Below are 26546 nucleotides of genomic sequence, written 5' to 3' on the forward strand. Positions count from 1 at the left end.
ATACTACCTATTCAAAACAAAGTATTTCCATGAATTTAACAATTTAAAGAAAAAACGGAAACCTGTTGCTTTTACTTACTTAAAACATAAATTTATAAACAATTTTTTTTTGTCGTCTGTTTCTATGGTAAGCAACTTAATGCTTGTGTTATATAGGTTACAGCAAATTTTTTTTCTTTTACATAGAAATAATACATATTCTAGATATGTAAACATAACACACCCAGACATATTACACCCAGATCAGGCGGGAATAGAATCCGCAACCCGCGGAGCAGCAAACCGGGCCGCTACGAATTGCGCCAGCGGGCTAGTCAAAAAAAAGTAAAAACAAAAATAAAATTTTTTTTTTGTTCTTATATGTAAGTGTATATAAAATGTTCATATTATATTTACTTACAGAGTGGGATATGAAAACTATGAAACAGACGATATGCTTTATACCTTGTATATTCCAATAGTTCGACAGTTTTAGTTTTCAGGTACTCTGTAAACTTGGAAGCCTGAATCAGATAGGTAGTATGAAAACTGTACATATATTCTGACCACAGTAATCTTTTGAGTGAGCAATATCCCGATTAAACATATTGTTTTGTAAGCCGAAAACAATTAACTTATTAAATATAATGAACCTGTTGTTTCTACTCGGTATTACGGAATTTCAAGAACCTAATTTAATACTAATTAAACGCAAATTCCAAAACAAAAATGATATTTAGTGTATTCGGTAAATTATCAAAAATCCGTCTTTCGGTAAAGAACTGTACGGCCGTGCGGTGGAATGTTAATAATTACAGTTTCAGTTTGTTTACAATTTAGGGTAAATTGTAACTAGAAACAACTGTCGTCGCGTTTCATGATAATTTTCTTTACCCCAATTTGGACGGCGACTTACAATAATTAAAATATTCCTTTTAATAAAGCTCCTTTATTTAAAGAAATTCTTAAGACGGCAATGTTAAAATCCGATTTTCTTCTCTAAAAAGAGGAGTTTATTAAATAAAGCTAACAAAGAAATTATAATAAACCAACTATTTAAACTTGACCCATTTCCTTGTGTCAAATAGATATAAATTGCTTTGTATAAACTTGCAATAGGTACTAACAAGAATGGATATTTAGAATAAGTAAACGAAAACTTTTTTTTATTAGCTAGACCCAATATTTACGTAAGTAATCTTATGAAATTTAATATTCGCTTACTTTAAAGTTTATAAATGCCAATAATGCCAATGGTTTAGCATTTGTTTTAAAATAGTCAATATTCGTGATGTGAGAATTTCGCGATGTTTCATTCTTGTTATTCAGTGGCTGATCTGTCGGGTGAGAATTGAGATGATGACGTGAATATACAATTTCATAGATTGAGACATGTCAGGGAACAATGTTTTCTGAATAACAACTACGATTTGTTTTGTAACTTTCGTGACATTTACTGTATATACTTATATAAAAATGGCAGTACAATATGTAACATTAGCCTAATTTTGTATGTTAATTGATTTTTTGAAGAATTTCAATATATTTAAAAATAATACGACGATTAAAATGGCCTGACTTCACTATCGCTTAAATATTTACTTTCAGTCGAAATTATAAATGCTATAAATTTCAAAATTCGAATTGAGTGCTCGCCAGACATCAGCACATCGGAAGCTCGCAGTACATTGGAAGTATAGATAATCTGATTTTGGGGATATTTTTGAATTATTAAAAATTACTGCAAATAAAAAAGTCAAAGAAATTAATTATTAAAAACAAAACCATATGCAATATAGACAATATATATGTATAGCTCTTGTTACAAATACCTTTTAAAATTTAAAGAGCAGATAAATTGAGATTAAGTAAAACCAACAAAGATTTTCTTTATTAATATGCAACAAAATGGCTATAAAAAGTTACGGCAAAATATTTTGCTATTCATATCCCCGTTTTATAGCGGCCGCCCATATCTTTGTGTTTCTTCAGCTTTATATGACCTTTATGTGATTACGTCAAGGGGATCACTGACCCGCAAGGACTCTTTTGTTGCCATATAAAATTAAATTGCCTTAAATTGTTCACAGCATGCCTATAATACTAGTAGAGGAAGACTCTATAATACTAGGAGAAAAGAGAGGAAGGCTATTATTCCCCTCAAATTAACGCGTGATAGTATATTTATAAAATATTTTAAAAATTCAATTTTCTTTAGACCTTTATTTTAGTTTATGCTGTTTGTTTCGCTTGTACTGCGTTTCCCACCACTGCCAGACAATAGTTGTTGATATTGTACAGAATTCTCAGATCGTGATTTTGATACTAAATTGAGTTCTGCTCAAATATACAATAAGAAAACAAATAAATGATTTACCTAGGAATTGAAAAATAATTAAATGCGATATTTTTTAAATGTTTATTAACAATCAACAGACACGCATTACAGTAGCGTCATATTATCATTAGACACAACGTTTAAACACAATCATGAAGGTACATCTTTGGCAAGTCATCTATTCCCAACTGCGTTTTGCATAAAGCCTCATATTTCATATTAACTGACGCCGCCTTTCATAAACTTATTCAAATTAAACATTTAAGTAGGAATTATCCTTAAAATAACTAATTCACTTATTAAAATAACGCTACTCGAAAACGACATTTATTTATATAAATAAAAGATCTATCTAACAAATAATTTAAGCATTAAAAAAAACTATATTTTCGATAAAAGTTGCGAAAAATTCAAGAGTTTACATAATTTATTTTTTAGCATAACAAAGACGAACAAAGAATTGAAACGTAATAAAAATGGAAGAATAAGCTGATGTTACATTTCTTACATCAATTTATAGGTTGATAAAAATAAAAAGGTGATAGAATTTAAAAAAAATTAAAATAAACCAATAAAGGTAACACAAAAAACGTAAATTCGTTCAAAATAGTCCTACTTATACATTATAACTTATAAAAAAAAATCTGTAAATAACATCTAAATTGCATTATCACGTTTTAAAACCAACAACAGTGACAGATAATTAAAAAAAAAAAATCTTTAATGTAAATATCACCGGTAGAAAAAAAACCTTTTATGATATGTTTTATTGAGCTTCGAGCTATGGTAACAGATTCACAACGAAATATTGAGATATCTTAAACATTACAACTAAGGTTTGCATTTCACTTATTATGTACAAAGTCGTTAGCACGCCATTTACGTACATGTCAGACTTGAAACTTTCAAAATATACAAAAAAAGTAACTAAGCTTATATAACTAAGTTTACACAAACTATTGATGATATAATTTGTACAAACTGATTGCTAAACATGTGTTTTTTTTTTTTAATTTTTTGGCATTTATCATGGCTCGTAAATCAGTGGAATGGTTTAACGATTATGCTGAATTATACATTTCAAGATTTCATTTGGACAATCTTTGGCACAAAATCTTAATTCTAATAGTCTTTCCGAACCAAAGACCTGCGTTTGCGCTTGAAATCCCTCTATATCTAAATCAGGAATACGAGAGTTCGACTAGTAGTCATTCCTCAATTGCACCTTCCCTTACGCACTTCGTAACATTGCATATCACATTGCTATCACTGTCTTCATACTGATACTTTAAATAATCCACCACGGAATAGTCTATGGTCATACGAAATCGTTTACCTCATTCTGTAATGGATTTTCTAATTTATCTATACACTTTCTGATGGCGTCTAAAACCGTAACTGTGCGACGATCTAACGCCGCGAGATGTGGCTCCCATAGTATAGGAGCAACAGGATCGGATTTCATAGATTCCCGTAGTACTTTAGATAGAGGAACGCCATTATGAAATCTGAAAAAATGACAAAAAACTTTAATCCAGTAAAATACTGCCGTGATTTGAGTACACGTCGCTGAAACATGGCCTATCTTTAGTCGACGTTTATAACTTTAAACAAAACAACAACAAACAACTTAAAAACAAATCTATTAGAAACTCGGTGTATATACTATTATTTTAAGAAAAGGTTTTGTAAATAAGCATACGATTTGTATTTGTACGACAGTAGGTTTAGTTTGTATGAGGTAGGGCACAGCAGGAATTTTGTGCTCAAAATATGGAGCAGCCCGACTGGGGGTTACCTCGACCTTACAGATGATCACAGAAAAATTATACTGTTTTCAAGCAGTGTTGTGTTCCTGTTGGCAAGTAAGGTGACCAGAGCACCTGGGAGGAATTGGGAACAGGGTCGGCAATATGTGCTTGCGATGCTTCTGGTGTTGCAGACGTCTATATGCTGCGGTAATCGCATACCATCAGGTGAGCCGTACGCTTGTTTTCCGACTTAGTTATATAAAAAAAAAAAAAAAAAGTGACGGGGTAGTCGTAGTAGAAGCAACAGTTGATATATTTTCGTTGTTTCAGTATAACAATTGTAAAGTGAAGAAATAAATTTAACTACGTTGTATGTATTGCATTTGTATTTATGTACACTTGATATTTAATATATTATGTAAAATTGCAATTGAATGAATAGTACACAGGTAGAGTATGAATATGGTAGTATATGAGTTGGTTGGTCTCACTTGAGCAGCGCAGCGAGCGTGGTGTGCCGCACGAGGCAGCACTGCAGCAGCGGCGCGAGGATGCTCAGCTCGTCGTGGAAGGCCTTGCCGAACGCGCGGCCCTGGTCCAGGTGCAGCGTGAACGTGTCGTTGCCGAACATTCTGGAATTAAGGGAAATTTATTATTGAAGTAAAACTTCTTCACGCACGCTTGACTTGCGGAGTAAGCTGGTGCTGGGTGAGAATGCATGACGAGAGCGGTACGAAAAGTGTGATCGGGCGAGGCGAACGGATGCGATGGAACTAAAGAAGGTTTACTTCAGTCGTTTGCTCTAAAGCTCGCTCGTTTTTTTTTTTTTTTTTTTAATTTTAATGTGCGTTTCACTGAGGTAGGGCACAGCAGGAATTTCCTGCTCAAAATTAAGGGTTATAATATATATTATATATAATCTCATATATTAAAAATAAGTTCTAAACGATGTGCCGTTGTATTGATAAATATTAATAAACAGTGAAATCTGTATAACGTATATCTGTGTATTATAAACAATCAATAAAAGATGTTCTGGGTTTTATTGAGCTGAAATTGCTTAAATTCTTACAACAAAATATTCGATTAAATAAGTCAAAATCGAAATAAGAATTCTATATAACTAGGTTGGCAAACAAGCGTACGGCTCACCTGCAGGCCTAGCATGCGCGCCACGACAAAATTTTGTCTACCCCTTTTCTCGTATTATCTCTCTATGTCTACAATAGCTAACATGCGTGCACGCGATACTCTTCTCGTTACGTCAATAGAAGAGATAATCATTAAATTTTAGTGATCTATGGTATTTATCTCTACGGGAGCTAACATGACATCGTAATTTTATCGAATTTTGGCGTGATATTGACGTTTTAAGAAGAGAAACTTCTCGTTTTCAATATTATCGACGAGAAAAACGATAAATAAAAAATAAATAAAACCGGGTGCCTATTAACGTAGTGTAAATGTAGAATGATACCACTGTTGCATTATAAAAAAATGGTATATTTTTTTGTAAGGGCAGCACAAGTTTCTCTACTCGACAAGGCGAAGTCTTCGGAAAAGAATTTTGTCTCTCGTAGTGCGCATGTTAGGGTAATCGAGAAAATACTCGATGTAGACATTATCTCTCTCTCTCGTTAAGAGATATCTCGTTGTACGCATGCTAGGTCTGCTGGGGTAAGCGATTAGCGTAGCTTATAGACGCCTGCAACACCAGAAGCATTGCAAACGCGTTGCCGACCCTATGCCCAATTCTCCCTAGGAACTCATCTACATACTTTTTAATTTATTTATTTATTTATACATTAAAAAAAAACTTAGAACTAACATTACAGTAACCCTATGCGTTAGTTAAGTTTATCACAACAAATAAACATTAAATTTAACAAACAATTTAAACAATTCAATAAAAACAAAATAATCAAAAAATATAAAATAATCAATAAATAATCAATAAATATAAAATAAATCAATAAATAATCACACTTAAAAAATTCATAATATTCATAAAAAACAAACATAATAATAATACAAATTAGTACATTTATATTAATAAAATTATAATCAATGTCAATATGTAACATTAAATTTATCAATTAATTAAAACAATTCAATAAAATCAATATCAATACTATTTTCAAACAGTCTTCAAAAGCGCTCATGAATCGGCATTTTACAATTTAGAATTATATTTGTCTTTATTAATTACAGTTGAAGTGTATTTACCACCGAACCGGACTATAGAATTCTGCTAAGAAATTCTTAAGAAAAGGCAAGAAAGTTATTTTTTTATGATATAAAAATATATTATATATAAATACTAGCTGACTCCGCAAACGTTGTTGTACACACAAAATTTCATAAGAATCGGTCAAGCCGTTTCGGAGGAGTTTAACTACAAACACCGCGACACGAGAATTTTATATATTAGAAGATACGGTCGAATTGAGGAGCCTCCTCCTCTTTTGATGTCGGTTGAAAAATAATTTTACGTAATATCAAAAAATTCTTCCGATTTAAAACATTCGAGATTTAATAATACTTTATTGGGTTTTTTGGGGGTGAAATTTAAAACTCAGTCGAGTATTTCAATTAGAAAACATTTAATAAAGTGATTATGGTTGTAGCCCTTCAGCTATCATAAGCCGCACGAAACTCCGTTACATCGCTACGTTGAAAATAATTATTATTACATAATAGATTACATTATAGAATTATCTTGAATAGAGTGTACTGAAATTTTATGAAGCAGAATATATATTTTTATCTACTAACTTGAATGTTTCGTAGTGGTGTCTGTCCATGTTGCCGGTGAGGAAATCGAATATGGACATATCCATCAAGTCGAGAAGACGACGCCCGGAATCATAAGGGGGTGTTGTTCGAACCTGCCAACAAAGTAAACTTAGCTACATATTTACATTAGCGCTTAAGAAATAATTGGCGGTTTGCAGTAATCCAAGATTGGCTAATGGATACACAAAACGTGAATCAATAGTGTCTAGTACGTCGCTCTTTCTAATCTTGGTGAGCACAGTTAAGTTTTCAACAAGTTCCTGTGGCCTTTGTTTAGTAATAAGAGACACATATGTCATTAAAACTCATTTTTAATTTATTTTTTTAATAGAGGAATTCAGTTGTCGAATGTATATAAGATACTTTTTATTGTAAAAATATTTACATTTACAATGTATCCCTATAACTTTTTTTTTGTAAAATAGGAGTAAGAAAACAACATAGTTATGTACGTTCTCAGCCATTGTTACAAATGACACAACATCCATATGTGGGATCAAATTTAAATACAAATAAATTTAAACATTTTAAAAACAAACTTAATAGTCTTAAATACTAACTGGAACTGGATGTATATAAATAACTATAAATAGTGTTATAAATCAAAAAATAAATAAATAAATAGATAAATAAACTAAACGTACTGTATCACAATAATCTGATTGTAACTCCCATTGAGCTTTTCTTCGCTTGTGGTAGGATCTTCTCCATGGATGTCTCCAGACCTGACGCAAGAGAAACATGATAATTAATCAAAAAGTAGTTATCAGATCTCGATGAACGATGAATATGAATATGACCACATGATAAACATCAGCTTTTGATTAAATTAAAAATCATCAAAATCGGTACACACAGTAAAAAGCTATGCGGTATAATACAATGTAGGTCGACGAAAAAATAGTCAAGTAAAAACGCATTATTAGATATAAATCAAAAAAGTAGTTGTTAGATCTCAAATAAATTTAAATGGGACCAAATGACACACACTACCTTTCGATTAAAAAAAATTGTCGAAATCGGTCCACCCAGTCAAAAGTTCTGAAGTAACATACATAAAAAAATACATATATACTTAAATTATATTCAATTAGCTACACAAATAAATATGGTAAATTTTTTCGTATAGATTTCAATTATATTGTTTAGAAAAACAAAATAAATTTTAGAAGTCTTAAAGTATAAACGAAATTAATTTGACTGAGAATTATAGAAATTGAATCATAGAAAAATATATATGATCCTATAATTATATAAAATAAACAATTTTAAAGTTTCTATAGTACCAATATAAAGCTAATATACCAGAAAGTCGTATTTGGCACCCTAATAAGTTCTAAAACATCTGGACGAGCAGACGCTTTGTGGTTACCCAATTAGCTTCCACCCCTCTCATTATAACACCTTCCTTTTTTTGTAAACGATGATACGTGGATCTATCGACTTTAAAATAATATTCATTGTAAAGTAGGTTATTAGTAATAACAAGTTTTATGCACACGCTTCGGATACTTTACAGCAACCATGGTCACGGGAAATGTTGGTCGTTGGTCGGGGAATGGTTGCTGTAAAACAGTGTTTCCCAAAGTGGGCGATAACGCCCCCTTGTTGCAGTACTAAAGGGTAAGAGACCTAGAAAAAAAAAATGTTAGCGTTGTGTAGAGGGGGGCGATTTGTCATTTAATCTATAAGGATTCTCGATTACAACTTGTGAACATCAACTAATATTTATTAAAAGATTGTTCAAAGGGGGCACTATAAAATAATTTATTTTCTTAGTGGGCAGTAGACAAAACAAGTTTGGGAACCCCTGCTGTAAAGTATCCGAAACGTCGGGCATCTAAAAGACAATATACCACGATAAAATTCGAAAAAGTTGTTTCATTATAAGGAGTGAAATTCGCGTAAACATTAGAAAACAATAAATAAACGTTGTTATGTAATTTTGACAACTAATGCGCAGTTTACTCAATTTCACAACCGTTATAATGACAAAACCGCAAATTCTCATGTTTTAATAACTGTCAGATAATAAGACTATTTTTAGGAGAGGAACAGTAGACAATGTGATTGTTGTGAGTTAAGAAAAAAAAAATTAAAAATATGCAGCAAGAAAGCATTCGATTATCTGTCCGCTTGTGACTACGAAAATTGCAACAAAGCGACGGATTAAAGAAAAACATATTATGTTGTTATAACAAAGGCGACAAATAGGGGGTGGCTAAATTCTTTAGTGCCGTAGCCACACAGCACTATGGTGACTATGGGCAAAACACATCAGTTCACGTTATTTTTGGCGTAAACTTGTGGAGGCCTATGTCCAGCAGTGGACTGTACAGGCTGTAATGATTGATGTAATGATTATGGTTTGCCTGATGGCAACCGTAGCTTATGGACGCCAGCAATACTAGTAGCATTGCAAGTGCGTTGCCGACCCTATTCTCGACCCTTCCCAGGAGCTCTGGCCCTTTACTTACCACAGGAACACGCTTGAGAGTAGTGTTATTTAGCTCTGATCTTCATTACAGAATTGTGACATATAATTATGAATAACAAAACTGTTATATTTTAAGATATAGGTACACGAAACGAAGCTTCTATAGGAAACCTAAGGAGGACCTAAAAGGTCCTTAGCGAACCATAAACCACGTTTAAAGAACTTTTTTAATTGAGACTTCCTCAACAACTTTCTGTTATACATTCCATGTTAGTTTTATACTTGTATTCCAGCTTTTTTTTTATTAAACCCTAAAAAATTACTTTTATTATTTATTCTTATATACACCAAAATATAGACACATATAAAGAAAGATACAATAAAAAATGTACAGAGGCGATCTTATCGCTAAATAGCGATTTCTTCCAGATAACCTTCGGGCACTGGACACGATAAAGTAGCAACATTACTTAAATTGTCTATAGAGAATTAAAAAAAAATAATCTCACCTTGCGCTCAGCTAAATCCGCAGATGGCAGGAAAGCGGCGAAACTTCCTTCCAGCATGTCAGGGTTGCCGCAAATTGCGTGTCCTGTGTCACAGTAGTACGAACATTTGCCGTGGAAGCAGAAGTTGTTCGCGGGCGACACGAAGAAAGTCTTGAGGATGTCCCCCTCCGTGACGTCATATATCTCCGTCGTCATGTTCAGCACTCGACCCACGACTGGCATCGCGCGACGGAATCCGAGTATCCTGATTGAAGAGTTGTTTTTTTTTATCACAAACGGTTTGTTTTGTTTGGTGTCAATTAATCAAAAATATTAATTTCTATAAAATAGAATTTCATAAGAATTATTTTAATAACAAATTTCTTAAGACAGGATTTTCCTAATTTACAATAATACCCCTATCTTGAAAGGTAGAACATTTACCTGTTTTCGCTTAATATTTCTAAACTAATACCAAATAATTATGCTCTCATAATTATTTTAGGGTTACCTATATTTATAACAATAAAAATACGTTAATTAGGCATGTTTAAATATTTACACTACATTATTTGTAGTCACAATTATGGTATTGTTTTCGGACACATATTTAATTTTAAGTAGTTATCGCGGACGCGAACTTTGTTTAATATTTCCTGCAGTTATTGACATATATGTACCTGGTTTGTAAGTGTAGAAAATAAATTAATTAAACTGTTCAATCTAACATAGATAAGATAAACATATAAGTATATTATTTTAGAATATATTAACAAAATGTTCTTTGTAAACAACAACACTGACTTATTGTTATTTTATTTATTTGACATTAATATGGTTTTATTAATTTTGTATATGATGATTTTTTTTCTTTTGTTTAATTAAACATTTTATTTCATTGTTTGACATAACCTTTCCTAATTATTGACATTAAAAAATATATTTAATTTTATCTGTATTATTATATGTATGCATTTTGATTTCGATTTCTTGCGTTTTATTGTTTTATTGTGTTTAGTTCTGTTGTTATATAGTTACTGTTTTTTAATTGTGTGTGTTTTGAATTGTCATTTTACAAATTAAAATTATATTTGTTTTAAGTATTTAATCATGCTTTACAGTGAACCTACCACCTATTCGGATTGTAGAGCATATAGAGAGTTATCAAGAAATTCCCCGGTTACTCATAAAAAAAAAGTATGATAAGATAATAAGACAAAGCGTACAAGAGAAGCTGCAAAAAGTTTCTAGTTCATCTGTGTAATATAATCAAATACTATATTTTGCTGAATCTTATACCCTCATCTACTTTTTATTCGCTACATGTAATGACTCATGATTCGTAATGTACGTAAATATTTAATGCGCGACGTATCTGACATACCTATGTATATTTAATGTGTAATATAACTAAAATAAATAAGGTACCTGCGAGTAATAAGAGCCGGCGTATTGCAAGGGCCACTACTCCAAAAATACACTTCCAAAGTATTTATAAGATGGCCCTTGCGCACACATATAAAGAACCAATAGGAAAGCTTAATTTCATTGCCACGTGATAGCACGATCCGCCATCTTGTCAGTAGCCAAGAAACTGTCCGAACAGTTGATCGACGTCACCCGTTAGTAAAAATCTCTCCATAAACATTATAAATTGTGTGTAAAATAGTCTGCTGTTTGTAATTTTTTTCTGTTTTATAGTAAAAAGTAATCATAAGAGTTGACTAATCAAGGTAGGTTTAATCGCTTTATTGACAATTAAAAATTTTACAAAGAAAAGCCTAAAAATCACTCTTATGGTCTAATAAGGGCCACTTAGGTGGTCGGTAAATAGAGCCCCTGGCCGGCCCTTATTAAACTAGTGGAATAATATTTTTTTAGACATTTGCATAACCTTTTTCTACATTTCCCATAATATATTTTTTAAGCGTTGCTCATTACTTAATTACAATGCCTATATAATGTAATAATTAAAAACTTAAGTGAAACATTTAAATACTTAACCCAATAAATAATTGTAAGTTTTATTTATTTCATCTGTATTTGCTTTGCTTGAGCTTATTTATTTCCTTTTTAGAATATTGAATTAAGTTAATTAGTGAACCTCCTTCAAAAAAACGTCGAGGACTTTGGTCACTTCAACAATTACGAGCTGCAATGGCTGCAGTTCAACACAGACTGATGTCGCAGCGTGCTGCAGCTGCATATTATTCTATACCCAGAAGAACTTTGGTAAACCATTTAAAATCTGGAAAAGTCGAAAAACAAATAGGACGACGTACGATTTTAACACCAGAACAAGAAAATGATTTGGCGTTAAGGATTAAAAGACTTGTCTCCATAGGATTTCCTTTAACGCCTAATGTTATTCGCCATCAAGCTTTTCTATTTTGCGATCAACAGAAAATTCCTAACAATTTTAATCAAACTTCAAAGCTAGCTGGTAAAGATTGGTTAAAATTATTTTTAAAAAGACATCCCGATATATCAAAGCGCAAGGTTCAAATCTTAAACCCAGGACGAGCGCAGAAACTAAATAAGCACATTGTTATGCAGCATTTTACTGAATATAAGAAAATTTACGACGAACTGGAGATGATATTTTGTCTGCAGGATCACTTGTGAAAATGGCAAAGAAAGGCAGTATGACTTCATCATTATTTGTAGATTTCATACATCACTTGGGAAAATATAAAGCCGCTGGAACGTGTCTTCTTGTATTTGATGGCGCTTCATGTCACTTAGATTATAGTATTGTTGAAGCAGCCGACCATCACGATAGTGTATTATATTGCTTGCCGTCAAATACTACGCACGAGCTCCAGCTGCTGGATAAAAGTGTAAACAAATCATTCGAAACCTTACTTTATTTATACCAAAACCCTGAAAAAAAAATAACCAAAGCACGATTCAACTCCATTTTTAGCAGGGTTTGGTCAAAATGTATGACATTTGAAAATATAGTAAGCGGATTCAGAGCTGCAGGGTTGTATCCTTTGAATCCAGATGCAATACCACAAGAAGCCTACGCACCTTCTATATTGACTGAAAAACAAATAGCACCAGACAACGTAACGACAGAAAACATTCAATCGTTGCAAAGACCTTTAGAAGCCTGTCCTAGTTCAATAAATTTAGCAAAGACATTACAAAATCTTGCTGATGATCGTCCACATTCTTAGAAGACAGTTTTTGATCAAAATAGTAATATGCCTTTGGAAAATTCGCCAACTCCTGGTCCTAGTGGTATAAATTACCGGCATGTAGTGAAAAGTCCCGATGTTAGTAGTTTAGATTCTGACATGACCTTTTTTGACGATCATTACTCATATTCACCATCTTTGTTACATCAGAATGACTTTTCACCCGATTTATCTACGACAGCGGTAAAAACACGTTTAGTTGATTACAGCTCATCTGATTCTGATCTTGCAAATTCAAACTCACTAACAGGACTAAGCCAGTATGCTGCATCGATAAGAAGACTAATAATTGATAGCTCTGAATCTGATACTTTTATTGCAGAATCACTTGTTCCGCGACAAAATTTTACGCCTCAAAATATCCGTGATGTATATAGTTCCTTTGTTGATGAAAATGTAGATCCAATATCAAGGCAAGAACAAACTTCCAAGAAGAATACAGCATATACTGACTTCTACAGTATAAGACAAGTACGTGATGGCTCTACAACAGCAAGTGATTCTGAAGACAACTTGCCACTATCGATAATAAAAGCCAAAAAAGTCATAGAGTCTCCATTTCAGGAGCTGATACCGACGCCGAATTTAGCTGTGGTGAAACAAAATAAGCCAAGACGTAAGGCCATCAATTATAAAGCAGGGATTGTAACCAAATATTTGTTTGCTGAAAAAGTTAATGAAAAACACCAACGTGAGAAAAAAAACAAATAATGAACTGCCACAGCAGGCAAAGGTAAGGACGAAAGGATGTCCAAAAACATTTCGTCCTATTAGAAGAAATAAAGAAAAGAAACAATTTAAAGGACAGGAATTAAAAAATAGAAAACAGAAACGGACACTAAATGACACTTTTGACAAATGGTACTGTCATGCTTGTAATACAGAGAGTTTTAAAGACATGCGACAGTGTCCAATATGTCAAAAATGGTTCCATGAAGAATGCGTGGGCCTGACAAAAGATGATATTGATTTTCAATGCCCTATGTGCAATTAGCTGATCAAAGCTGTAAAATAAAGCATAAAGATAAAACCGATTTCTACTGGATTTTATAATGATTGATCTCATTAGTGTAATAAGGGCCACATTTTTATACAAAAAAAAGTTTTAGTTTTATTTGTTTTTATTAAAGCTTTTGATATTGTTACGCGCTAATTCTTCTTAAATATATTTAATATTTTTTATTTTATTTTCGTAATGCTTTTTAATGCGAATTTTTGTTACTTTATTCTAATAAGGGCCATCGATATATTTTTGATTAGTTAGAATTCATCTAGAGCGTGATTTGTAAAGAAAGTGATAAATGATAATTAGTGGAAATAAGAAAATATAATAATAGTGCTGATATAAGTGAAAAAAAAATATTTAAATTTGGCCCTTTTTAAACCACCAGGGTTTATCAAGGACCACACAGAGGGTTTTTAAAAAACTGATTTGTAGACGAAAATTATAATAGTAATCCAAAACATCGTACTTGGTTTGATTAATAATAAAAAAAAATATTTCTCTGATGTCCTGTTTTTTGTTCTCAACGTTTAAATATTTAAAATATTAAGTGTTGAATTAAGATGGCTCTTATTTGCCGCAGGGACCTTATTATTGCAAACAACCATCTTACTTGTCATACCACAAAATAAATGAATCGTCGTTAATTTAATTATAAATATGTTTCTTCCGTTACAATAAAAACTGACTTCACTTTACACCAATAAGCAATATAATTGTGGGAGTGATTGAGTGATTGCTCACAAACGAAAAAAAAATCGACTTCAATTACACACAAAAAGTTACGAGGAATAAACACATAAAAAAACAAAAGACAGTCGAATTGAGAATCTTCTCCTCTTTTGAAGTCGGTTAAAAATGAGAACATCGTCAAGTAAATTAGATACTCATTATTAGAGATAGTTATAGTATAGTAGTGCTGTGTGGTTACGGCATAAGAATATAGGCACCCTCTCTCTTCCCGTGGGTGTCGTAAGAGGCGACTAAGGGATAACACAGTTCCTACCGCCTTGGAACTTAAAGAGCCGACCGATGGCGGGATAACCATCTAACTGCTGGGTTTGAAATACACAGGCCGAAGACGGGCAGCAGCGTCTCCGGTGCGATAAATCCAGCCCTGCGGTCATTAACCCACCTGCCCAGCGTGGTGACTATGGGCAAAACACATGAGTTCACTCCATTTTTGGCGCGAACTTGTGGAGGCCTATGTCCAGCAGTGGACTATATTAGGGTGAAGTGATGATTACACCACCACAGACAATCACCAGCTTTCGAATACAGAAAGAATCATCAAAATCGATACACTGAATGAACATTACGAAACTATTACAAAAACGATTCTGACACTAATGTTCCTCTATACTACGATTTAATTATACTTATATCTACATACAAAATTAATTAAATTAAGACCAAACCCTTATCCAGTTTAAATTGCTTTGTACCAAGTTAGCGAGGTTATATTTACATATAATTATCTCATAATAGCGACAGTCCTAATTAGTTCTACGTCATATAATTAGTTTCCAAGTCAACAGTGCACTATTACATCTTACTGAACACTGCCTATTAATTATCTGTTAACCACCGTTACAATCACCACCGTGCGTGGACTATAATTTTTATATTAGTCTTAGATATAAACTAGACGTGATCTTCACCCAACTACTTAGTGGATAAAAATTAAATAATTATTTATCTTCTTTGGTATGTCAAAGATAAATCGCGAAAAAGTTTGGAAAAACTCTGGCCAGGCTATATTATATTTGGCAACTGCCTTTCAGACCAGACTTTTAGCAGGCAACCCTATAACCATTGTATTCGCGATGAAACAGCGCTCATTTTGATGTACGATTTCTTTATCAAACATGTGAGTGAAAGTAACTAGAACAAAATATAACCATCTCTTTGTACTGCCCGATTTAGGGACATTTATAAACTGCCACAGTGCAAGCGGTATAGAAAAAATATGAAAAAAAAAATATTAATTTACTACCTTAAGCATTAAAATTAAGTAAAAAATATGCAAACAATTCAAAAGGAATGATTAATTATGAATAAAATATTCTGTAATATTTTCTGTAATGCATTGATTAGTTTATTATTGACAATATCTCGTTGAAGTTTATTTCTACACGTAAACTTTTAACATTAACAAATTCATTTAAATAATATTCAGATTGCGAGCAATGCTGTAAAAATATAAAGAAACAGATTAAACTATTTTAAAATACAAAAATGTACGTGCTTACCGTAATATCTTAAGTAACCAGGTAAAGTAAAATATACCTAATATTTTTATATTAAAATAATACCAAAATAGATTCTCTTTAATTTAGTATATTGTAATAATCTGAGCTCTTACCGGTCGAGATGAAAAGCCGCAATTTCAGCGTTATGGCGCTCGTAGTCCGAGAAGTAGAAGTGGTTGGGCAATGTTTGGACGTCCCGCGCGAACCTGCCGGCAGAAGATATTACTTAGCACAGCCGTTGTTTTGTCTTCGTCTGTTTGCACATCTTTGTAACATTTTATATAGGGCTTTAATTTTTTTAAAGAATAAACGAAAGAGGCTAATATTCTTTAAGCATCTACGAAATGTAATTTTAATTCCAGTTTTAAAGAAACGTAAATTATTTTAAAATTTTCTTTTGTATTACAAATCTATACAAATAAATAAAATTGGAGTGGTTTGTAATATTAAAATAACCGCTTTTTACTAAATGCACATGTATGTATACACTGTACATATACCAAAATAATGTTTTACAATTTTTGTCTTTCTGTCTGTCTGTTTGTTCCGGCTAATCTCTGAAACGGCTGGACCGGTTTTGACCGGATGTTTATTTTAAAAATGTATTTATGTTGCGAACAGAACCATATTTTTTTAAATTCCACGCGGACGAAGTCGCGTGCACAGCTGGTTATAAATATGAAACACGTAAAAGTACTATCATTTAATAACAACAAAAGTTTCGTTTTTTATTTAGTGTTTTATAGCTTACACACAATTTTGTAATTTATTATACTTACAAATTACTAGAGACATGTGTACCTACACATGTATACCTACATGTATTTTACATATGACCACATCTCTAGTATATCATTTACAACACACAACCACTATTTACTTATAATATGTTGAGTGTTTTCCACCTAACATAAAACTGTGTGATCTTTTATCAATACGAGCACTATGTGAGATAAACGCACCGATGATCTTCTTACTGTAAGGAGCTGACAAGTGTAGATCAAAGATAAAGCACGGTACTAATCGCTCTGACTATTTAATTAACTCATATCAAGAAAGATTATCTAATAAACGTGATTAACAACGTATTTGCCACAAATCTTAATGTTCAGAATACAATGTTCAGAATTCAGAATAAAAAAAATGTAACTTTTGAACTTTATATATATATATATATATATATATACATATGTAGAAAATACATAACCTATACTATATACTAGGTACTTATTACGGTCTTAACTTAGTTAATCTGAATAAAAACAGGAAATTAAATACTAGCTTAACCAAATTGTTATTTGTCGTAAGTAATTCAGAAAAAAAAATGCTTGTATGAACAGATTTTTATAATATATACGAAATATATACATTTATCAAGAAGCGGTATACGCTATAGCCTGTAATATCCCACTACTGGGCATAGGCCTTTTTCCCCATGTACGAGAAAAAGTTAAGGTAAGGGTAAAATAGTTTTTGTTACCAATATTAGTTGCACCGTTGACAATAAATAACCATGAATAACCAGAATGATCCAGATAGTCGATATTCTAATGCACTTAATTAGTCTAAGTGCAAGTTGCTACTATACCCGGTTAATATGACTATGAATAAAAAAATATTAAGCACAGATAAAACATGATCGTTTCAACTGAACGTTGTACTACATCAATACGTCGGAAGCAAAACGTTTAAAAAGGCGCTTAAATCGTGAAGCTGGTTAGATAGCAGCGATTCAGGTAATGTATGGCCATGGATGTCATCCAATTTATTGCGCTCTAGTGGATCAGATCGATGGAATTTAAACCTTTTATACTTTTCCCGTGTCTAATATTAACGAAATAATTGTTATAAAATTGTTAATTTCTGTTCATAATAATACACACACTATTACTGTTATAAATATGTATATTTGTGCTTGTGTAAGCAATTGTTATTATGAAACAACTTTTTAGGATTTTTTCGCGTTTTACTAAGTTTTTTAAAATCCAAGTATGCCATTGAATGAATTTAGTTCTTACATATAACTGTATACTAAAACATTGTTTTTCTCGAATAGTTGACTAAAAATTAGAATACCAATCTTTAATGCTAAATTAAAACCCGTAGCACGTAATTGCATAAGTATAATATCAGTTATTTAAGTAATGGAACACTTGGTATTTAAAATAAGCGAGAGCGAAAGACATAAGTGACCTGTATCAATGTCTCAGTTTGATAATGACTATACGTCAAGATTCGTGGCGTCTGGCGTTTATGATAACAGTGACGTTTCATCTCCTTGGAGCTTCATCATCATCATCATCATCATTTCAGCCTATCACAGTCCACTGCTGAACATAGGCCTCCACAAGTTCGCGCCCAAAATAGCGTGAACTTATGTGTTTTGGCCATAGTCACACCACGCTGGGCAGGCGGGTTGGTGATCGCAGTCCTGGCTTTGTCGCACCGAAGACGCTGCTGCCCGTCTTCGGCCTGTGTATTTCAAAGCCAGCAGTTGGATGGTTCTCCCGCCATCGGTCGGTTTTTTAAGTTCCAAGGTGGTAGCGGAACTGTGTTATCCCTTAGTCGCCTCTTACGACAACCACGGGAAGAGAGGGGGTGGCTATATTCTTTACTGCCGTAGTCACACAACTCCTTGGAGCTTACTCGTTAATTATTTTAGAATCACATAATAATTTTTCAAACCTAACTGTAGGTATTATCAAATGAATATGGCTTGTTTCACTAAAAGCATGCAATTGATTAAACTGTTTTTATTTATTTTTTAATGAAGTAAAATCAATAATTAACAATTGCTTGGTTTTATATTAAAAGTTTTAAAATATATTAAGCTATTTTACCAACCAAACATCAATTAAATCGCCTTTAATTTTTAAAACGCTTAAAAATTTATCAAAAACTGAAAACTCAATTTATTAAATAAAGTTATTGTTGCTTAGAAAATAAACGAAAAGAATTAAATTATAAAAATAGACTAGGTGTATAAGAAATCACATTACTCGTATAAGTTTGTGACCTATAAACCTATCACTGGGAAGGGTTTCTATCGAATGTCGTAATTTATCGCCCCTATGCGAATAGTGTGGCCGTCACCAGCACCTCTTGAACTATCCGTGAACTTTCGTATATAAATAAAAAAAATTGTATTCAACAGTTCATCTCCTTGGTGTGTAACCGTTAGAAATTGCATTATATCTTTCAATTCAACATTCCCCCTTTCAATTATAATTATTTTAAGCAGCTCCGAAATGTTAAAAGCTTTTGACATCCGATACACCATTAAAAACGACAATGTTCCCCTCAAAGAATTTTCGAATATTTTACCGAAATAAATGTACCGTAATAATGACACGAATTATTAAATTATTTACATTCTATTTCCTATTGCTTAATTTTAATTTTTACGTTCCCCGCTTGGAGCGATACCGTCAAAGTTCCCAAGAATGTTTACGAGTTAGTTCACACTTGTAGCTAGAACGACCCAACAATATTACGGTAACAATGGTTCAAGCGTTGCAGAACTTGGAAAAAACTCCTCCCTTACTTCAATAACACTCGTAGTTCTAAAGAGGGTAGGCAAGCCTCTAAGCCGATCATGTGAAAGAATGTTCTCAAGTTCGGTGAATGGAAGCAACGCGTAATGCTCTCAATGCGATGACAGAACTTCTACAAGTATAGGAACTGGCACTCGAAACTTAAGCACTTGTATTAAACTTATAACACAATGCGGATGCGAAAATATAAATAATATACAAGGCGAAAAAAAAAATTCTTTTATTATAATATAGGTATAGCGCAAAATGCTTACCTCATTGGTTTGAATAACGCTTGGACTCCATTTGGGTAATCTATTATAAGCTTCAGCTGCGTTCCTCCTTCTTTTTGTTCTGCAATAGAAAATAAATTTAACAATTTACTTTTAATGCGCTGGATTTTTGTATTCAAATTTAATCCATAAAAAATTAAATCCTATTATAAACTTAAATACAAAATACTCTTTTTGCAAGTAGGCTTACATAAACTCTTTGAAATCATCACATTCTGTCATGAATGTTCTACTTGAAACTACCAACTGCTCAGAAAACAGATTTTACCCAGAAAAACGGGCAAACAACTCATTAAAAATACATAAAAAAAAACTAATTAAATAAAACTAACTTAATTAAACTTTATTTAATAAAACTCATTTCCAAATTACATCTTTGTGCCGTTTGCAGTCGAAACACTTGGACCTTGGAGTAGCATTGCTAAAAAATTTTTAAATGAGATAACTCCTCGCCTTATTGTCTCCACTGGTGACAAGAGGGCTGGTGCATTTTTTGCCCAGAGAATCGGCATAGCGATTCAACGGGGAAATGCTGCCAGCATTCTTGGCACAATGCCACGCGGACATGATTTATACCAAAACTATCTGTAAATATTTAGTTCTTAAGTTGTGAATTGTAAATATGGATAATGTTTAATAAACTATTGTTATTCAATTTTATAATAAAATAGGTATAGATGGGTCAATGTTGCCTTTCATTTAAAAATTATTTAAAACAAGTTCGTTCAATATATCATACGATCCGCTTTACTAACAATGAAATGGATATATTGCACGTTTATCAGTTCAACGCCGCTTGATCTTTTGATATAAGTTCTTGCTAGATATTTGATATAGCATGCTTTTTATCAGAAAGTTTTTAAAGTAAGTTTTAAATATTTCTGAATAGTAAAAGAAACACTTTTTAAATTTAAATAAAAATGTTCGATATAATTTTAGTCACAATAACAAATTAAATCACGACCTTCAAAACAAATGAGAATTCACAAGTAAGCCTAAGCTTGAAAGTTGTCTTACAAATTAAACCGACCGGACACTGACAACTATACAACTATACATCTATACACTTATCTATACTTATTTAGATCGTATAATTAGAAATAGAACGAAACTATTTGATTCACTCGATTTTAATAATGAAATCCATTTAAGTAGTTTAAATATTAAAGTCCAATTGAAAGTAAAGGGCGAGATTGTTGTGGCACCATTGTCCGTCGACCGCTAACCCTACGCTGATTGCAGACCCGACTTCATTTAATATACATACGCTGCCAGCATAAGCTTTTGTACACACGCAGGTAGGATAGTCACGACGTATTGTAACTACTTGATGAGACTGAGCTGTGTTTTGTGTTGGAAATTAAACTTTAATTTACCTTAATTGACTATTATCCAGCTTTATCTATGAAATACCGATTAACTTTTTGGAGAATAATTTATTTCTCACGCATATCTAGACCGTTTTAGCATCTTTTACTTATTTAGTCAAAATGTCTGTGATATATACAAATAGAAATGTTGTGTTGTTATTAAAAAATAATATAATATTTTATTTTCATCCTAAATAAATTTAACGACTAATAAAGGTCAATTACTGCAATTAAAATACAAAACAAAAGAAAAATTACAAAAATAAATATTGCTACTAATTTCAGAAGGTGGTATTTGGTATTTCGATCAATTCGGATTATTATAAAGGGGTATCGTGTACTAATGTAGACTAACTCGTTCCTCTTGGTGATTGTTGTTTTGCGATTTATACTAATAAATAAAATTGGAGTGTCTGTTTGTAATATTAAAATAACCGCTTTTTACTTTTTATGGATGTATACGAATACATATACCAAAATAACATTTTTTTTTACAATTTTTGTCTGTCTGTCTGTTTGTTCCGGCTAATCTCTGAAAAGGCTGGGCCGATTTTGACGGAACTTTTCAATGGCCGATAGCTGATGTAATAAGGATTTACTTAGGCTACTTTTTTTAGAAATTATTTATTTATATACAATAATTTATAGCAATGCAACCTGAAAAGTAGCTTTTTTGTTCAATTCCACGCGGACGAAGTCGCGGGCACAGCTAGTTTGACATAAATATTAAAATTAACGATGATCTAAGTTATTTAATTCGGATAATTTTAGTCATGAAAAAATATAAAAATTAATAAGTAAAAGATTTTTGCCAAGATTGTTCATAAGAAAACAAACTTCAGCAAAAAGAGAGATACCACAAAGTTGAGAAAACAAATCGTGTTATTGTTTTCTTGGTCATAGTAACAGTAGTAGTCGGACATTTATCATCATCATCATTACAGCCTATACAGTCCACTGCTGGGCATAGGCCTCCACAAGTTTACGCCAAAAATAACGTGAACTCATGTGTTTTGCCCATAGTCACCACGCTGGGCAGGCGGGTTGGTGACCGCAGGGCTGGCTTTGTCGCACCGAAGACGCTGCTGCCCGTCTTCGGTCTATGTATTTCAAAGCCAGCAATTGGATGGTTATCCCGCCACCGGTCGGCTTTTTAAGTTCCAAGGTGGTAGCGGAACTGTGTTATCCCTTAGTCGCCTCTTACGACACCCACGGCAAGAGAGGGAGTGGCTATATTCTTAAGTACCGTAGCCACACAGTACGAACATTTATGACTGATAAGTTTGTGTCTGTCCATTCGTATATCTATGTGTTAAAAAGTTTGTTTTGTTCCTATATTTGTTTCAAATCTGTTCCTACCATATTGAAAACCCTGTTTCCGTTAGAAAGTTCATTTATTAAGTGAGGTCATGTGTTATAATAAATTTCTCTAGAATTACAATACTACAAGGAGCTACCTGAACACAATAAAGGCGATAAGAAATTGTACTGTATGTAACACTGTGTCTTTTGTGAGTCGAAGTTTATTATCAGATATTTGTAACTGTGGCGTTTGTGATGATGTCGGGTCAGTCAACTGACACATGTTGTGATGTGTGTTTTTATTTAGTATATTTATATTACACTAAAAATTGTAACAATATATGTCAAATAATTTTACGTCGTTAATCAAAATCACGAAGACATATTCTTATTATAAGTACTAATGATACTATAATAAGTGCAACACAGTGTGTCGTATTTTTTGTAAGCGAGTTTAGTTTTGAAAATAAATGTTATATCAATTTTTTAAAAGAGTATTTTAAGACCTTCATACATAGATGAGACAATTTCGTCATGCTAATTTATCAATTTTACTTGTACTTAAATAAAACACAACTGCCACGTGTGTTTTGTACATAACATGTTCTAATGTGGTTCTTCCACGTGTCTCATAATGAAAGGACTTTACAGCTAAACAAACAATTTATGAATATAACACAAGTATAATTTAGTGTTTAAATATTTACCATGAAAGAATAAAAGGCATACGCACCGGCATGTAATATTTGCTCAGTAGCCATGTCTTGGAGTACGGCACCAACCAACGGCTCCCCATCTTCATATAATTCATGTTGTGCAATTTTAAGCTGGAACTTCTCTAAGTTCGATGCATTTACACTGAAAATGAAACAAAAATTAATATTCATATCCGGTTACTGGCGATGATACGGTGTAACAATTTTAGATTAGGAGATAAAATCAACGTAACAAGTTCGATGGGATATTGGCACACCTATCGAGACATTTCAAATTTTCATCACACATTCTTAAACCTGATCGTTAATGTCGAGATTTACATGGAAGATTTTCCTACGGCGTGTTGGTTTTGGCTGCGTGGAACACATAAGTGGACGTGATTTGGTTGCAAGAGGCGAGCGAGACTCCAGGCGACACGACGCAGGAAGGAACGGAATACTAAGGAGCCTACGTGTAGCGTTCTCGATTTGTGGCATGCCCCGATAACCTGCATTTAGAAATCAAGCCGTCTGCTATAAAATTTATTGACTCTCTTTCGGTGTGAATTGTGCTCGTGTCAAATGGGAATTCAAAACGGGCGATTCGATTTAGTACAAATGGACGTTTAGAATTCGGAATGGCTGACTTGATAAATTGTAAAAGCAACTTTTACTGCGCAGGTAATAGTTTACGTTTTTACAAATGGCTTAGATGCTGCCCACGTTAATGTTACTTTCAAATTAAAAGCCAACACTTGTTTAAATATTTTTCTTAAGCAAGATTAGACGTACTTGATAAGCCAGATATGTGGTATATACTACAAGTTAAAATTTCAAACACGATTTGGCCTTTATATAATACATTTTTCATACTATCAAACCAATATGTTGTAAGCAAGAGACTCTTCTATTAAAAGACTGTCTCCTAATATGCAGTAAAGAAAATACCTCCTAAAATGAGCCCGTTTTATTTCACATTTTCTTAGATGAGCCGAGAATATGGTAAAAATTATTCATATATCAAAGAAACCCTTTTTTGCGCGATACAAGAATTTAGCTATAAGTTTCCGTCATATCTTGAGCAACGTTTGAGGAAGCCCTCATGCATTCATTCCATTTAGTTTTATTGTCAAAGGCCCGCGCCTATCTCCACACAGCCCCGTAACTGGATTTTAAATAAGATTCCTAGCAAAGCTGGTAAAATTCGCCTTACAAGATAAAAAAGGTCGCCCTGACTGTTACATTATAGAATCAGTTCATAGTTCAAGTATGATCATTTTTATAGTAATATCGAAAAAAATATAGCCTAAGCCCGAAGAAGTATAAAGCTAAGAGCGAACGAACATGCCGCTTGATATTTTTTCATTCCATTCGCTGTGGTCCTATGAGATTTGGTCTAATATTTACTTTGGTAAAATTACGTCAACTACTGAGCGACCAACCTGTTTGGTTTTGATGCATACTTCAGCACTCAGCCGGGTTATTCGTTGTGGATGAAAAGCTTTTAGGATGTAGGAACACTCTATTCTTGTAATGATGAATGTTGTGTTTTCTGTTTTAGTTAGGCTTTTAAATTTAATCTTGTTTAATGTAGCTATTTTTAATATTCGTCAAACTTTTAAATATAATATTTTACTCAATAATAGACAAACTATTAAAGAGAATTAAATTATATGTAGTTTTAAAAAACTTTAAGTGCAATATTCACTTATCAAAGTTTCATTGCAGCAATAACGAAGTAAGTAGCTGTTTAATTCGGCGTCTTGCCGCGCGCTACATAAATTGTACTTGTGGATGTCAGCTGTCGACAACTTTCCCAAATTTTCCTTGTAATGTCCTTTTGGAGTCGTTTTTCGCGTAACAATTTTAATTAATATTTCGACGGTCTTAATATTAACTTTTGTATATTCTTGAATATTTAGGTTAACGTTTTCTTAATATTAAACGAAATGTCGCGACAAAAATTTTATATTCGTATATTTCATATTTATTACAATGACTTAAAAAACATATTGTACCTTGGTTCCAAGTCTTCCATTTCTCCGATGGTTGGATTTTCCGGTCGTAAGACATTTAAATCCCGATGAGGCGGAACTACGACAGGATTATCGTCAGCTTTTCCTTGAAGTTGAAGATGCAGTATTCTTTGCAAGTCTTCGAAACGATCAGCTGGTGTCGATGGAGTGCGAGGTTCAGCATCACTCCCACTAGTCTCGCTTGGAGCTGATTGCTCGAACTCTCTAGAGCCATTACTGCCGTTACTGCTAACAAAATATAAAATTATTGTAGTAATTTCTTTCTAGAATATAAATATTTTTTCTTACTTTTAATAGTAAAAAAATAAACAAATGCGACAACCACTGACACAAGCAATTTTCACATTTATTTTGATAAATTATTTAGACATGTTTGTCTGAGTACCTCCCCTAAATGCTCCTCTTCTGATTATTTGTATATAATAAGTAGTCGTCTAAAATTATAAGTAGGTACGCACTTTAGAATCTTAAGAAAGACTCGACATGCCAATTATTTTATAAAATATTCCTCACAAATTTAGGTCTAATCCTTTTCAAGTTAATTGTTTCCTTTATAAAGACCACTCAAAAGTATTTATGAAATTTTCATCGTTTAAGTTGCTGATGTCATAAATAAATAATGTTTAATAATAAATAAACTATTAAATGATAGTCATTGTTGTTTCTGAGTTCAATTTCAAAAATACGGTATTTAAGACGTTTGTCTTAGGGATTACTTTTGTAGAAACAAAAATATGTTAAAAATAAATTAATTAAATTAAATATTGTAAAAGCGAAAGGTTTATTCGATCTCTAAGAAAACAACTGTAGCTAGCTATGCATGCAATATAAGACATAAAAAAAAAACGATAATTTTAGTTTTGACAATCTATATAATATATAAAAATTTCGTGTCACGATGTATGTTCCAGATAAACTCCGAAAATACTGAACCAATTTTTATCAAATTTTGAAAGCAATCAAATTTGGTAGCTGTTTTTCGGGCAGGACGACGTCTGCCGGGTCCGCTGGTACTAACGTAGAAAGTAAAGAAACTGTAGTGGATATAAGCGCGAAGATAATCACGATTT

The 26546-nt window shown here is 32.6% G+C and overlaps 1 protein-coding gene across 1 annotated transcript in view; it reads right to left on the minus strand.

The window, feature by feature from the left end:
• Positions 1 to 2616: 2616 nt before the first annotated feature.
• LOC123656972 (extracellular serine/threonine protein CG31145) overlaps positions 2617 to 26546 on the minus strand; it is a 33931-nt gene continuing 10001 nt past the window's right edge. The window contains exons 2-10 of the mRNA XM_045592581.1: positions 25459 to 25701; positions 23479 to 23603; positions 20056 to 20134; positions 16361 to 16453; positions 9811 to 10054; positions 7509 to 7589; positions 6844 to 6956; positions 4560 to 4700; positions 2617 to 3825 (exon numbers count right to left, since the gene is read on the minus strand). Of these exons, the coding sequence (XP_045448537.1) occupies positions 3636 to 3825; positions 4560 to 4700; positions 6844 to 6956; positions 7509 to 7589; positions 9811 to 10054; positions 16361 to 16453; positions 20056 to 20134; positions 23479 to 23603; positions 25459 to 25701 (1309 nt within the window). The 3' untranslated portion in view covers positions 2617 to 3635. The remainder of the gene's footprint in view (positions 3826 to 4559; positions 4701 to 6843; positions 6957 to 7508; positions 7590 to 9810; positions 10055 to 16360; positions 16454 to 20055; positions 20135 to 23478; positions 23604 to 25458; positions 25702 to 26546) is intronic.

Source organism: Melitaea cinxia, chromosome 10, assembly GCF_905220565.1.
Source record: "Melitaea cinxia chromosome 10, ilMelCinx1.1, whole genome shotgun sequence".
NCBI lineage: Eukaryota > Metazoa > Arthropoda > Insecta > Lepidoptera > Nymphalidae > Melitaea > Melitaea cinxia.